A 16,564-nucleotide genomic window follows, 5' to 3' on the forward strand; every position below is an offset into this window, starting at 1 on the left:
TATATATATATATATATATATATATATATATATATATATATATATATATATATATATACAGCGCAGTAAACAGACTGTGATGACCTGAAAATGTGAACTGAGTTTTTTCTAGAAATAGATTCTAATGCACTGTGATGAACTGGTGTACAGAACGATCACTGTAGCTTAAACAGTACTTTAGGGGCATTCTTTGCTACAGCAGAGCAGAATGAGTCTGGTGCCTACTCTGTATTTTGCTCAGGCTGGTTGAGATCAGAACAGAAAATGTATCCATATGGAAGAAGGCAGTGAAGGAAAGAAGTGTGAAGGCTACATGCTTTCTAATAGGTGTCCAATGATTTTGCATTCCACTGCATGCATGACTGCCTGACACATAATATATTATTATATTTATGATTAACAATCAAATGATTTATCAGTTAGAAACTAGTTGCTATGAATGTCACCCAAATTAGAATGAGGTTTCTCTTTTGAGTCTGGTTCCTTTCAAGGTTTCTTCCTCATAACATGTAAGGGAGTTTTTCCTTTCCACATTCGCCATGGCTGCTCATCAGGGATAAATACACACCATTCACCTTAACTCTTAAAATTCTGTAAAGCTGCTTTGAGACAATGTCTGTTGTGAAAAGCGCCATAGAAATAAACTTGACTTGACTCGACTTGACTTGACTTGACTATGAATGCAGGTGCCATCAGTCGTCTCCTTATGAATGACTTGTTTGATATTAAATCAGTGTTAATGATGTAAAGCAGCCCTTTGTTACCAAACACCAAGTAACTAAATTAGCATCCAATTATGATTCATTTAAAAACTGTTCAACATCAAACTGTTAATTACTTTAAAACTCTCCTTCATCTGAAAGATCACTGGGACACGTATGTGAATATTTGATCTGTTAACTGGTTGCATGTGTCAGATTTATTTCGTGACTCGACCAGAGAAATGCTGTTTCTATCAAACATTGTTTACTAAATCAGCTCGATGTGTCGATGTGATGGTAAAGGAACAGATCAAATAAACAAAATGGAGGAAGGTTTTGAAGAAATTTCATGCTGCCTTGTAAAAATATTTTTTTAGTATTTTTAAAATACAAAAATACAGTAGTTTCTTTTAAAGGTGTTTATGTAGCAGCAGTGGTGTATACTATCACGAAGACCAGTGATCGTTCTGCACACCAGTTCATCACTGTGCATTACAACCTATTTCTAGAAAAAACTCCGTTCACATTCGTCACATTCTGTTCACACTGTTCTGCTGTTAACTCATCATATATACACTATAAAACATAATGTAGATGTTCTGCTGATCCTATCTGCTTCCTACTGCTTGTGATTGAGATGGTTTGGACATGTGCAGAGGAGGGACATGGGGTGAGAGAATGCTGAGGATGGAGCCACCAGGAAAGAGGAAAAGAGGAAGACCAAGGAGGAGGTCTATGAATGTGGTGAGGGAAGACATGCAGGTAGTAGGTTTAAAAGGGGCAGATGTAGAGGACAGGGGGGTTGGGAGACGAATGATCCGCTGTGGCGACCCCCAATGGGAGAAGCCGAAAGAAGAAGAAGAAGAATTAAAATCTCTCCCTTTTCCACTCCCCCACTCCGTCCTCCCCTGGAGGCTCTTGGTTCGATCCTCACTATACCACACAGACGGCACACACAGATGTTTGGGATATAGTGTGGAGTTTTATGTGTTCGCATGTCGCGCGTTTCAAACCCTGGAGGAAATGAAGTCTTCCTTTCTTTAAGCCATAAAGTCCTTTCTGAGCGGAACGTGTGGAGACATTTCACTAATAGCTCTGTTTGTGTGTGTGTGTGTGTGTGTGTGTGTGTGTGTGTGTGTGTGTGTGTGTGTGTGTTGCGAAAACCCTTCTCCATTAGCTCCTATAGGCTACTGAGCTGTGACTCGGTTCATTTTGCTGCTGTAAAGCCCTGCGCTGGCATGACTGCAGGCCGGAGCTCGAGCGAGTCTCAGTGAGTGTCAGGAGAGTGAGAGTGAAAACCCCGAGCAGCCGGAGCGCCGTTTATTCCTCAAGGCTCTGTGCACATGAACACCTCCGTACTGCAGGCAGGGGAAAAGTTTGGAGGGAAAAAGAAAGTGCAGAAGGGCTTCCCGGGGTGATGAGTGACACATGGGTGCTTTATTTCCTGCTGATAGCTACATATATCTCTCCCTCTATCTATATCTATCACTCTCTCTCTCTCTTTATTGGTCTGTGTGTTTGCCCAGCAGACTTTCAAAATATGTGGTCTTATTTTTTTTATTTCCAAATAAGTTTTAGGGCTCAGAGAAAGTGAAGAAAGAAAGTAAAGTAAAGTAAGTGACGTAAAACTAAATAATGTGAGTAAGAAGAAAATGGAAAAAGGCTTGGTGGATGGATGGATGGATGGATGGATGGATGGATGGATAGAAAGTAGGAAGAAAATTAAATAAAGTAAGAAAGCAGGAATGGAAGTACAACAGAAAGGAAGGAAGGAATGGCAGAAATGAACAGATAAAATGATTTAAAAAAAAAACTAAAAGAAACAAAGAGTGATGGAAAACAAGATTAAGATATAGGAAATTAAGATATACAGTGCATCCAGAAAGTATTCAAATCACTTCACATTTAAAGCATTTGGCAGACGCTCGGTATTCATCTTTCCCTCGATCCTGACCAGTTTTCCAGTTCCTGCTGCTTAAAAACATCCCCATACGCATGATGCTGCCACCACCATGCTTCACTGTAGGGATGGTATTAAGCAGTGCCTGGTTTTCTCCAGACATGATGCTTTGCATTCAGGCCAAAGAGTTCAATCTTAGTTTCTCGTGGTCTGAGAGTCCTTCAGGTGCCTTTTGGCAAACTCCAGGCAGGCTGTCATGTGCTTTTTACTGAGTCTGGCCACTCTACCATACAGTTCTGATTGGTTAAGTGCTGGGGAGATGGTTGTTCTCTTTCAGAGTGACCATCGGGTTCTTGGTCACCTCCCTGACTAAGGCCCTTCTCCCCTGATCGCTCAGTTTGGCCAGGCAGCTTCCTGCCTGTCCAAAAATGTGTGTATCGTGGAAAATTGTTTCTTTGATTGAGGAAACAAGAATCAAGCTCAGGAGGAGGAAACCTTAAGAGATGGGGGTTGGGTTAATAATTTATGCAAAACCATTCTTGATCAGGAAATAATTGATCTTGTTCTGTACTGAACAATCAATTTTCTCTCTTTCTTTCCTTCGGGTTCAGACACCTCTTTCATTGTGAGATGAGTGACAGCAACACCCTTTTTTTTTTCACTCCGGTCCCTGCATTAAACCCACACCATCATACCTCACATACAGTTAACACCAGGCAGGGAAGAGAAAACAAGTCACGAGAAGCTTGTGACAGTTGACCGGTGCACCCTGTAAATGGGCCCACCCCCCGTCTCCCTCTGCATTGGTATGCTCCACACGCCTCTCCTCCATAATGAAATATTCACGGGTCAGTGCATGCGTGAGGAATGACGGGGGTCAGTCAATTGCTTTTCAGCGACTCATTTTCTACTTTGGACGTTCATTAGATGTCAAGGCAATCGAAATGCATCTGTCATGCACACACACACACACACACACACACACACGTGCTAAACAGACGACCGTACATTGCTCCTCTTTCTGGACCTCTCTTACAGCTTTTACTTTTTCCTAAGTATGGAGTTCTGTATATGTGTGTGTGTGTGTGTGTGTGTGTGTGTGTGTGTGTGTGTGTGTGTGTGTGCCTAAGTGATATAGAAAGAGAAAAAGAAATTTTTTGGTGTGGTAAATAATTCAGAACTGATATCTGCAGTATCCGCCGGACAGCTCTCTATTATGAAGCAGAAACAGTGATTTCTATCACACACACACACACACACACACACACACACACATTCATATATATATATATATATATATATATATAACTCTTTTCATCTCACTCTTTCTCTCCTTATTCGTTTACCCGCTTACCCTTTGTTCATTTACTCATTTTCCTGCTTTCGCTTCAGTCTTTTTCCCTCTCTTTCTCTGTTCATTTAACATTTTGATCTTTGTTTAATTTACACACTCTCTCTCTCATTTACGCACTTTTCCATCGTTTATTGACCTGCACTCCCTCCATTATATACCCTCTCTCCCTCCATTAATTCACCCGTTCTCCCTTTGTTCATTCACCCGCTCTGTGTTTGTTCATTTACCCTCTCTCCCTCTATTCATATACCCTCTCTCCCTCTCCCTCTGTATATCTTACCACTCTCTCTCTGTCCATTTACCCACTCCACTCTCCCTCCGTTTATTTACAATCTCTCCCAAGCCGTTTTTCCCAAGCGCTGGTGAATTCTGACACATGCGACGCTCATAATCACAGTTAATAAGCTTCCTTATTAATGAGTAGAAGAACACACATCATTAGAACTCGTAATATCCCCCATCTCTCTCTCCCTCTCCCTCGTTCTCTCTGCACTGGAGGGATGAGTGTAGTGATTAGTGAAGCAGGCTGATGGTCCATGGTGAGAGTTGAGAGTAAAAGCGAATGTGAGCTATTGTTCAGATCTTCATGAGAGGAATTAGTGTGTGATTAAAGAGGCGAGAAGCGAGAGAGGAGACATTAACACCGAAACACTCGGATCATTAGCATCTTACCTTTTCCTCAAGTGCCTGGGATGAAAAGAAAACAAAAAAAAAAAAAGAGGGTCAAGGTTTCAACATGGCCGATTATTAAACCCCTCCATCAGGTTCATGGGATTGTTTGGAGACATTTCCATGCTGATGGGCTCTGTGAACAAATTAAGAGTGTTTCTTTTGTTTGCAGGAAAGAGGCTCATTTAGTAAGTGATAGAAAAATAGATGTACAGTGTGTGTATCTCACACACACACACACACACACACACACACACACACACACACACACACACACGTTTTGTCCCTTAGGGGAAGTGGCTCTTTTTTGCCTCTGTGAGATTGGCATCGTGAACAGGATGGGTTTTTCTCTCCACCCATGTTGTGTAATGAGTAAGTTAGTGAAGTAGATGTAATTAATCAAATGCCTGTCCGAACCCGAGCGCTCGGGAGCAAACAGAGAAGTCACGTCCAACAGAACCGGCTAATTAAAGTTCAGCAAGGGATGGTTGGTAGGAAGAGGCTAAAGTCGCTGTCGTAAATAGTTCCTTAAGTGAAAAGGGATTAAGAGTGTTTTTTGAAACCCTTAGAAGCAGGAGCTAGTGATCAGATGTTTTGCTATGGAGTAGATGAATTGTAGAAATCCATGCATCCCTTCTGAGCATCTAGGTTTCTTCATGGATGCAACATGCAGGAAATGTTGCAGTGAGGAGCTGCTGTCAGATACGATACGATAAGTTAAGATAAGATGAAAAAAATTATGAAAGATAAAAGATTTTCCAGTTTTCAGCTAAGAACTGATGAGCCCAAGCTTAAATATGCACGATATATGGGACATTGGGACTCTCACTCTTTTTTTCTCCCTTTTTTTAATTTTCCTTGTATAATATTTTTCCACTTCCTGAAACTCAAAGATCTATTTACCCCAAGCACTGTAGTGTTAAGCCTTTTGGTAGTGATACATATATATGAATGATAATAAAGAGTCTGAGTTTCTCCTGTGGCTAACTGACCTTTGACCTTCTTATTGGTGCTATTTCTACCCCAGAGAGAACCTTCTACACTATACTTTACAAATTTATTGTTTCCATGAAAGCCCCAGAATGAGATCCACTGAAATAGAGCCTTAGTTGCTCATTACTGGTTCTATGTTTGAGATATTATTTATTTAACACTGGCTTTAAAAGCTGCTCTGAGAACAGTGCATTCAAACTGGGCAATACATAGTTTGTTCATTTTTTTGACAATTCTCCTGTCATTCTGTTTACACTTTATTATGGTGGAAAAACAACACTGGTGTATGGCTCATGTTTAGCCTGGCTGCTCTTTGAAAGCGTATTCTGGAGTGTTTTTCTGCTCCCCATGGTTTAAAAGAGTGGTTATTTGCATAAGCTTTATCAGATACCTGGAAATAATTTACAGATCATTTTTAAGATCAGTGTGCAATAAAAATTTCGGTTGACACAATAATCGCTTTCGGAGAAAAACCTCCTGAAGCTGCATCATCGAGATCCAGCAAGAACTAATGGCATCGGGTTTAAGTTCGGAATTGGAAGAAATGCAAATGTTTTCCTTCCATTCTGCCCCACGTGAGCAAAAGCCTATGCAATTCTCAGAATAGCACTTAGGTGTGTAGTTATGTATGAGGTCTGCCTACCCATGTGTGCAATTCCAGTATTAAATCTTTACTATGTGCAAGTAGCTCATCTCCGAGGCTCGCCGTGTATATGATCTCACTAAGAATTCAAGCCTCCCCATCTCCGCATGCGGCTCGGAGCTGAAACGGCATAATAAAGTAGTGTTTATAAGCAAAGCTGAAAACTGGGAGAGATGTTTGATCTCGAAGCTTGTACACACCCACTCTACTAATGCCTACTAACTTGAGACAGGGGCAAGGCATCGCCCCGAACAGCTGCATCTTCAGAGAGAGAGAGAGAGAGAGAGAGAGATGGAGAGAGTATGGCCCAAGGGACAGAGAAAGAAAGAGTGATAGGATGAACATGAGAGGGAAGATAATGTGTATGTGTGTGAAACAGATAGAGCACAGGCATAATGGAGGGAGAGAGAAAGAAAAAGAGAGATGGAATCAATGTTCATTTGAGAATGGGCATTCCCTGCAGTCTCATACGTGGAGGTGGAGCAGTTTTACCCTTTCACCCGTAATAGCTTTTCCATCAACGGGTTAGGCAAATTGGCTCTCAGGGAGCCAACGGTCAAACATAAACCCCCTCAGTCTGGGTGGTTCCACTTATCATGAGTTAACACTAACAACAGCAAGTTGAATTTGGTCTGCAGCACTAACATGGACTAGCGTTTATATTGTTCCTTACATACTGTTCAGGACATATGTGAACTGATTTGACATTTGACAGCAATTATAAAATATAAAAAAAAAATACAAAATGTGGAATTTGATGATTTTTCCTAAAGTGACCCAAAATACATAAAAAAGGAAAGGAAAGGAAAGGAAAGGAAAGGAAAGGAAAGGAAAGGAAAGGAAAGGAAAGGAAAGGAAAGTGGAGCAGGACAGGAAAGGAAAGGAAAGGAAAGGAAAGGAAAGGAAAGGAAAGGAAAGGAAAGGAAAGGAAAGGAAAGGAAAGGAAAGGAAAGGAAAGGAAGGAAGGAAAGGAAAGGACAGGACAGGACAGGAAAGGAAAGGAAAGGAAAGGAAAGGAAAGGAAAGGAAAGGAAAGGAAAGGAAAGGAAAGGAAAGGAAGGGAAGGAAAGGAAAATGGAGAGGGACAGGAAAGGAAAGGAAAGGAAAGGAAAGGAAAGGAAAGGAAAGGAAAATAATGTGGAGAAGGACAGGACAGGACAGGACAGGACAGGACAGGACAGGACAGGACAGGACAGGACAGGAAATAAAAGGAAATAAAAGGAAATAAAAGGAAATAAAAGGAAATAAAAGGAAATAAAAGGAAATAAAAGGAAATAAAAGGAAATAAAAGGAAATAAAAGGAAATAAAAGGAAATAAAAGGAAATAAAAGGAAAGGAAAGGAAAGGAAAGGAAAGGAAAGGAAAGGAAAGAAAAGAAAGGAAAGGAAAGGAAAGGAAAGGAAAGGAAAGGAAAGGAAAGGAAAGGAAAGGAAAGGAAAGGAAAGGAAAGGAAAGGAAAGGAAAGGAAATGTGAATCTTTAATGTGACTCTTCCCAAAGAGTGATTTGTTCATTTCTAGGGTTTTTTTTTTGTCAGGTCGCTCTTATATACGCTACACTAAATGACAAAAAAAAAAAAAGATTTGTTTATTTTGATGAACGAGATTCAAAGAGCTGAGTCACTAAAATGATCTGATCGTCCATCACTGCAAGCAAGTCCTGGTGTTCCTTGACCCCCTTTTTTAATTGCATTTCCTTACATTTAAAAACCAAATTCAAGAGGCTCGATCAGTGAATAAGTAGAAAACGAGAAGAAGATTATTATGCATAGTGCATACCCTATGCTGTCAAAATAAATGGTGATCTAGTGGTTTCTTGTATTCCCCATGGTCCACTGGTATAAAAGTAGCCTCAGAGGTACAGAAGTTGTCCTTATGATCCAATTATGTACTATAATTATGTTCTACTAAAATTATGCACCTCTAACTAAAGGTACAAAAGACATACCCAGGAGACCGCCATCTCGCCGACGAGCACATTTTTTTTGGCTACACAGAGCAAGATGCATACTTTTCTATTTCTCAAATGCTGAAAGAAAGACAAAGTATGGTCAACAAGCCACTTTTGTGTTTTGGGAATAGGTAAATGCAGCATCAGCTCTATCACTTGTCAGATATTCAGAGTCTTTTCACAGCCAGTCTGTTCCCATTGGGCCTAAGAGTTTGTCATCCACATCATAGATATGAGATCTTTGACAAGAAAGCCCTGGATGATTCACGTTCGTCTGACAAGTTTTCTTTTCTGCCATTTTCCTATTATAACTGCATGGTCCTGAAAGTCTGCTGTTCGGAGAAGCGCATTTTGTGTTCGGGGGAAAAGTCTGAGCAATGGTCATTGATATCCACCAAATAAAAGTCAAAGCCGCTGGAGAGAAGTTGTGACTTCTTGCTGATTGACCTCGATGCAAAGCTTACGGGACAGCACATTGGAGACAGTGGAGGAAAAATACCCGACAAGATCGTTCTTTGTAAAAGCCAGAAAGGCGTAGGAAGGGAGTGCAAGATGAAAATTAATGTCAAGCCGTGGGACTGAGTAGGTTTCAAGAGAGATCACGAAACACCAAAAGCTTGAAGCGTGCAAAGACTGTAATGCGACAAATGAACAGAGTGAAATAAAGAGGGAAAAGAAAAAGGATTGGAGAAGAAGGTTGCGTTTATTTGAGTTTACTGGTGTGCTGTTAAAATTGCCACTACAACCCCCCCTGTCCGTTTGTTTTGTTTTTTTAATCAAGGACGGTTGTAGCATTCTGCTTACGTGTGTCCTGTCGGTAGACCTCAAATCACAGGTGTCAATATGGCAAGCTGACCAGAGCAAATCTTCCAGAAGAAAAATGTTTATCGACTTGTCGTGCACTTCTTCTACACGAGAAAAAGCCTGAAATGAATGCATTAGGGAATGTGTTGATGTTTTACAGTGTGGAACTCAATAGACGTGAATCTGCTATGCTTAATTGCATCACCCATCACCTAGCGACCTAAAAATGTTGCACTGCAGAGCCAGAACAGGAAATGTGGAAGGATGTGCATAGAAATTATGTAAACCTGCTTGTTTTTTCTCTTTATTGCCATTACGATATAACCTTTTTTTCATTAAATTTTATACAGAACTAAAATACGGTATGGATTTAAGCCTATGTTTAGTTTGAGGATATGTTAGTATATTGTAGGGATGTGCAGCTCCATAACTGAGGCGGATGTGAGATGTGATTCACATCTTCATGTGTAGCCAATGATACGATACGATTCTCAGATTCTCAGATACGCGATACGATTCACCCCATTACTATGCAGTGCGATACAATTTCGATTCAACACAAAGCTATTCAATGCAATACGATACTTTTGTTTCGTTAACAAAAATCATAAATCACTTTTTACTTAAGTACCATTCTGACATTCTGAGAAAAAAAAGACAAAAAGTTTAAATAAACCAGATGTTCTTTTCCTGTTCTGTCTCTGGGATGCAGCTCTACCTCTGCCATGTTAATCTGTGTTCTATGTGACTTTCAGGAAACGGCTCGGTTTCGGTAGCGTTGTGATACTTCATATTGAGAAAACTCGCTCGAGAAACTGTCGAGAAACTGAGGAGAAATCAATCTACATATAAAATATTGGTCACAAATTATTAGTCAGTTTCATTATAATTTCATTTCATTATAATTTAATATGAATAAATTGGTTTATACCGATGCAAATATGTTAAAAACAATGCGTCAGTTTGTGTGTGTGTGTATATATATACAGTATATATACAGCAAAAAAATTATATGCGTGAATCCAAGGAAAAAAATCCTCTTTGAAATTGCTAATAAGTCTAATGAGTGTTTGCAAACAAGAAGTAAAAAAAAATAAAAAGAATTATGGGTTATGAGATGGTCTTCTCACAATCAACAACATCCAGAAAAGAGACAGGAAGCAGCAACAACAATGATGAAGAGAAGTGAGCGAAAATGCATTTATCGCTCCCACCCCTCACCACTGTGTCTCCCCTCACACTCTCTCCGGAAGGAAATGGAGGCCACTTTATCTGTTTATTGTATGTGTTCTTGTTCCTCGCCAGCTGTGAGCTGCTTGAAAGAATTACACGTCCGTCTCGGCCTGTGCGGATCCAGAAATTCGATTTCAAAGATGCATGGAATGTGTTATTAGATTGTGTGGTGATCGTGTCTCACCACCCTCCCATCTTGTTCAAGGGATATTAAGAGCTTGTGTGTATCTCCATCGTGTGGAGTTATCAGTCCGTCATATCGCTCCATGGTATCTCAGGGCTCTGTGTTGTGTGTGTGTGGTGGAACGATAACATAACCTCCTGTATTGGCCCTTGCCTGACTTTGCGATGTGCATGACTGAAAACATCCATTATTTCAATATCACACAAGTCATGTGCAGTGTTCACACTTTTGCCCTACTTCCTTTCACACTGTGTTCTTCACTTGCTTCCTCAACCCAGGGGTCAGGAGCACAACACCAGTGTATCATCCATCATCTACTGCCATGGATAGATATATAATATAGAGGGAGAAAGTGATCACAAGGAGAGAGGAGGAGAAGACACAGTAGACATTGTATTAGAAGTCTATTTCACAGTCAAACAGCTGTTGAGATGATCAAACAATCTCATAAGAATCAAAGCCAACACTTGCTGAGTTAGTGAGGTAATCTTCATCTAAAAGCTCTGGCTAAAAGCTAATGAGATTCCCTATGGTGAAAATCCATTGAGCATTGCTCTGCTTCAGAAACTGTTTTTTTTTTTTTTTTTTCTACTTCTGATCAAGGCGTTTGCTAATTGTCAGTGAGATTCACTCTGATCACTGCTTTCTTTTAAAGCGTGGGACATCGCTGCTTTAGGAACTCCTCAGCCGAGCCAAGTTTGGAAAAGAAATCAGTGCAGTAAACCTCACCATCTATCTGAACTACTTTCCTTCTGTTGTGCGCTTTGAACAGTCGGAGACCAAAGAGAATTTTGCGAGAACCAATTGGCTTTGTTAGTTATTTAAAAAAACCTTTAAAAAATAATAAAAAGAAACATCACTAACAACATCTACATAAACCCCAGTGGACTTCTTTTCTAGTTCTTGTCCTAAACATCATTTCAACCTACCTAACACTCCAATCGAACAGGCCTTGCCTCCATTTTACATTTTTTTCCTTCTGTTTCCAGGGTAACCAAGAGGCAACCAATCCGGTGGACGCGATGGCTCAGTCCTACACCCCAGCACAATTTCCTCCCCCACAGAACGGTATCCCAGGAGACTTCACCGCACCCCATGCCCTTCCCACGCAGGACTACACAGGACAAAGCCGAGTACCCGAACACACCCTGACTATCTACACACCAACACAGACACACAGCGACCCAGTAAACAGTGACAGCAACACAACAACCATCACCAACACAGTGAGTACACATGTAGCAATCAAACACAACAGACCGACACTTAACCACAAGACTCAAGGTGGCTCAAGGTTTATTCAGAGTCTGTGAATTTGGGTGGCCCTTGGAAATATACCCTGTATAGAATGTCGCTTGGGATGTTCATGATCTTATTTGCAAAAAAAATCTGCAGGTTTTCATTTCAACCAAGTAGTAAAAGCGAATGAATGGATGCTAGTTATGAACTATTGCTGTGTGGCTCCTGGTTGTTTTTGTGGGGAGGTGGTACCTAAGTGGTTAACATATTGGCTCAGAAGGTTATGAGTTTAAATCTCAGCCATACTAAGCTACCACTTCTGGGCCCCTGAGCAAGTCCCTTAACCCCAAAGCTTCTCAGTTGTATGAAAGTCGCTCTGGATAAGAAAGGTGCTTTATACTTGTCACATGTAATTTAAATCACAGTGAAATTCTTCACATATCCCAGCAATGTTATTAAACTGGGATCAGCGTGCAGGGTCAGCCTTGAGAACAGAGGGTTAAGGGCCATGCTCAAGGGCCCCAGGAGTGTCAGCTGGAAATACCAGGTCTTGAACCCCTAACCTTCCGATATGTAACCTAGAATCTTAATGCAATGAAATACTAAATCCAGGCCGTTGAATCATGATGCATGCACGAGTTGTTAATGGGATGCTCTTGATCAAATAAAAAAATGCCAATGCCTATGTTTACCCTCAAAAAAAGAAAGAAAACTCGCTAGTTTTAAAAAGTAAGAGAACCGAAGAAACATGGGGACTTTTTAAAAATGTTTAAACATCTTTACACTGTGACAGTGAACAGTGACAAGCCTCTAATAACCTCGAAAACAAAGTATCATTGAGTCAGACTAATGAGGCCAAGAAATCCTGAATCGACCAAACTTCCAAAACAAACCCGCAGAACTTTTGTTTGGTCTGTTGTATGTGTCTTGGCAGCGATTTGGCATGTGGTGCAATCATGGACACATTTCATAAGCAATTTTTTTTCCTGGCATTATGTACCTCATCACCCTGATTGCATTTCATTACCCCTGTTCTAAACCCACATTTCCAGATGTGTCACCTCTCACTGCTGCATACTAATGGTCACCACCATCACGGTATCATTGACCAGACAGATCAGCCTCCTTTGCTCTTTTTTTTTTTTGGTGCTTCCTATTTGCCATGTTGTCATTAGCATTTTTTAAAAAGTGGGAAAACGATCCATGGCTCGTCTTCCTCAAACGTTTTACAGCTTTGGTCCAATTTTCTTCATGCTGTGAGTTCATTATCCGGCCTTTATCTGGGAGAAGATTGGAGGTGCTGAGTGGGTGCTGTGATTGTGAAATGGAAGATTTGAGACTAATTCTTGTCCGGGATATTGGCGTGAAAAGGAATAGAGTTACCAGAACAGGCTAATAAATGGCGGCGGAACGGTATTACATGGTCCACTGTCCGAAATAATGAGGGAAGAATCTTCATGTGACACGAATATAATGATATGTCAGAGACAGGATTATTATAATACCCCAGTGTGTGTCATGAGCTGTCATGTCTCCTTATGACGACTCATGGCCAATTACTCATTTGTTTTGAGACAGAAGACATGGAGCTGTTTGTTGAGGTTGCATCACAACCCCTCAATGTGTCTCGGAGTTTCAGGAATTATCCAGGCAGGACAGTTTGGGAAGAAGCTCGTGTAAATGTTGAAGACACTTTGGACGTGCAGCAGGACTCACATTTCTGTCTTTTTTTCTTCTCCTTTTTTTTTCCTTTTTACATGATCATTGCCACTGGTACAGCTGCTAGAGTTGCTGTGATTGAGAAGAAGTGTAACGTCTGGATCATATGGAGCAATGAAGAAAAAATCGGGACATAGCGTTCAAAGAAATCTTTGGTCAAAAGCTATTTCGATGAAAGTATCAAATCCAGAAATGGTCTGTCTTCCTGCGATCCCCAGCGCTGGCTAGGTTTAGCCGAAAGCCCTTAACAAGCATCATGTTATCGATCCGACCTTTTCTAATTACATCCAGCGAATTTACGCCAGCACTAAATAACCGCACTTCTTTACAGTTCAGCCGAATCTCGGCTTTCACGCACAGCACAAACCGGTGGTGTTTATTACACTCCTGCGGAGGGTCTATGAGCCCGATCGGCCTGTTCCCATCACGCACCGTGCGTTTTGTAACAGTTAATTTAACCCTGATGATTTGAATGTGTAAATGTGATCTTTTTAAGTGATTTCCCAGCGTGAGACGCTCAGGCTGCTGTGGAGTCAGTCTTTCGCTGCGGGAGGTCGGGGGTTGGAGCTCGGCGGTACAGATTACCGTGACTTGATTGCATGCTAAATGTTTTTTGGAGTTTCAAAGAAATCAAAAGTCATAAGGCAACCTCATGCAATTCTTAAAGCTTCACTTTGGTTAGAGTTAATAATAATAATCCATTTCTATGAACTTCGGCTGGGGGGAAAAGCATCTTAAAATGAACTGCGCCTCAGTTTAAAGAAAACTGTAGAAGAGTTTTTATTAGCATAAGATGTAGAAGCAACATGCAAGAGGCCTGGTTTTCATTGCCGGTCCAAATATGGAGGTCCAAAACGGGGACTGAGGTTTTTTAGAGAGTTGTATAGATGTTGCTTTTGCATTTGCTGGAACATTCAAATTCCCTCACAAACGTGGCTACTGTGGCTACTCCACTATGATTTGCAGTTTACCGAAATACCATTTGTGACGGTCTCACTATGGATTCTTCTGCTTTTCATCTCCAGCTTCAAAAATTTCTCCTAAAAGGAGAAAATCTTGACCATTCGAGGGAGTGAATGAATGAAGAATGAAAGGAATGATATTTGATAAAATATGCTAAAATAAGTAGAACAGTTAAGTAGATCATATCTTTAGAAAAATTATTATTAAATATAAAACAAACTCTTTCACACACACAAACACACACACTTATATACACATATTTATTACCCAAATAGGATCTAACAAATGCAATATATTTAATTATATTTTTCCATTTATTTAATTTAATTTAATCAATTTAATTTGTGCCAATGTAATTGATTGATAATATAATAAAAGTGAATTGAATTATTTTAATTTATTCAGTTTTATGTTCATAAAATAAATAAATATTGTTTAACCAGGTGGGGCATTTTATTTAAAATTGTTCAAATATTGATGATGGGTTAGGGTTAGTACATTTTTATAATAATTTACAGCATTAATAAAAAAACTAAAATATCAACCCCATCATAACCTGAAAGTCAATATAGGGTAGTATACTGTAATTAGTTAATAATTGAACAAATTTCAGTACATAATTTAGCCAAACAGAGCCATTTACAGTACCGTACTGTTAAAACTATACAGTGTATATATATGGTGCATGGACAAGAGCCAATTTGCGAAAGGAGGCGGAGCTGCTGTGTTTGCCTGGCAGGCGAAGCGTGAAATATTTTTACAATCATATCGCTTACAAAATTGTACGATAGAAAAATCGTAAGTTGAACCATCATAACTTGGGAACCATCTGTACTAGATTTTCGTTTACTTACTTCATATACACATGCTCTTAGTGCAAGCAGTCACATCACAAACATAAGCAAATTAAGGGGAGGGGAGGTGGTAGCTCAGTTATTAAACCTTTGGACCTTGGATTGAAAAGATTTATGAGTTCTAATCCCAGCAGCACCAAGCTACCAGTGCTGGGCTCTCGAGCAAGGCCATTACCGATCAACTACTCAGTTGTAAATCGCTTTGGATTTTGGATTTCTAATTTTTCCAGATATCTGGATATTTTCCGTGCTCCTGTCCTGTTAAAGTCTGTCTAACCATAACAACACTTTTCCCAGTATCACTAGGGTAAACAGAAAATGACATGGCAAGTTAAATAAGCCTCCTTACTTAAAATACAGCACCGATCACGCATATCTTTGACATCCCGACACGAAACATGACAGCCCCCAAAAAAAGAAAAAACAAATTAGAAGTCAGAAAAGGCTCTGGAAGAAGCATTGAAATATTATTGGAAAAGAAACTGTCTGTTGTAGCTCCACACTAATGTACATTATATTTACAAAAGCATGTAGACACCAGACAAAGATTGATATGTGCTTGTTTTTGAAAATCCCATTCCACATTTATTCCCCATTCGCTCTATAATATCCTGCACTATTCTGGGAAGATGTTTACTAGCTGTTGGACTGTGCTTGTGGAGATTTGTGCGAGATTCATTCAGTTATAAGGGTGTTAGTAAAGTCAGGTACTGATGTAGGTGAGGGGAAAAGGCCTGGGGTTCGGTCAACATCTCAATTTATTCCAAATGTGTTCAATAGGGTTGAAGCTCCATAGCAGGAGATCTTATAGTCAGGTCCAGTCCATACAGTCTTATTGGAAAATATTCCGGATTAGAAAAACATTCAGTATCCATAGTGTTTGAAAGGCATAACACCTACTGACCAATCATAATCCAGAATTCAACAGTGTCATTGGATATGAAAAGTTTTCAAAATGGGATTAATGTGCAAAGACTTTGAGTGTGGTGGAAAGGAGTCTTAAATTTAGTGTGTTCTTTATTCTACTCAGGCTTTGCGAGTTCACAGAGTTTATCAGTGATGAAAAGAAGTAAAGTTTCTCAGGGCTTTAGGAGGATACTTAAAATTTGTCGAGTTTCACTCCAGTTGGAACGGTTCTTGAAAAGTGATTTTTGGAGAGTGTGTGAGTGTGCGATTGATAGAGAGAGAGAGAGAGAGAGAGAGAGTGTACAGGGCTGCAGAAGAGCTGCAGGGCATCCCTATTGATTCAGCTAGCCAAAACAGATTAGGCGTACAGCGTGGCCTCCTTTCCCACGCTCTAAATCATTCATGCTACACCGTGTTCAATCTCTTCAGCAGCAATAAATAAAACAGGTAAGA

At 40.1% G+C, this 16,564-nt stretch overlaps 1 protein-coding gene across 5 annotated transcripts in view; it reads left to right on the forward strand.

Annotated features, from left to right (window-relative positions):
- LOC124382194 (RNA binding protein fox-1 homolog 3-like) overlaps positions 1–16,564 on the forward strand; it is a 174,879-nt gene that overhangs the window by 121,229 nt on the left and 37,086 nt on the right. For all 5 annotated transcript variants that reach the window (XM_046844353.1, XM_046844351.1, XM_046844355.1 and 2 more), the window contains one exon: positions 11,420–11,656. In XM_046844353.1, the coding sequence (XP_046700309.1) occupies positions 11,420–11,656 (237 nt within the window). The remainder of the gene's footprint in view (positions 1–11,419; positions 11,657–16,564) is intronic.

This window comes from Silurus meridionalis, chromosome 29, assembly GCF_014805685.1.
Source record: "Silurus meridionalis isolate SWU-2019-XX chromosome 29, ASM1480568v1, whole genome shotgun sequence".
In the NCBI taxonomy this organism is placed as follows: domain Eukaryota; kingdom Metazoa; phylum Chordata; class Actinopteri; order Siluriformes; family Siluridae; genus Silurus; species Silurus meridionalis.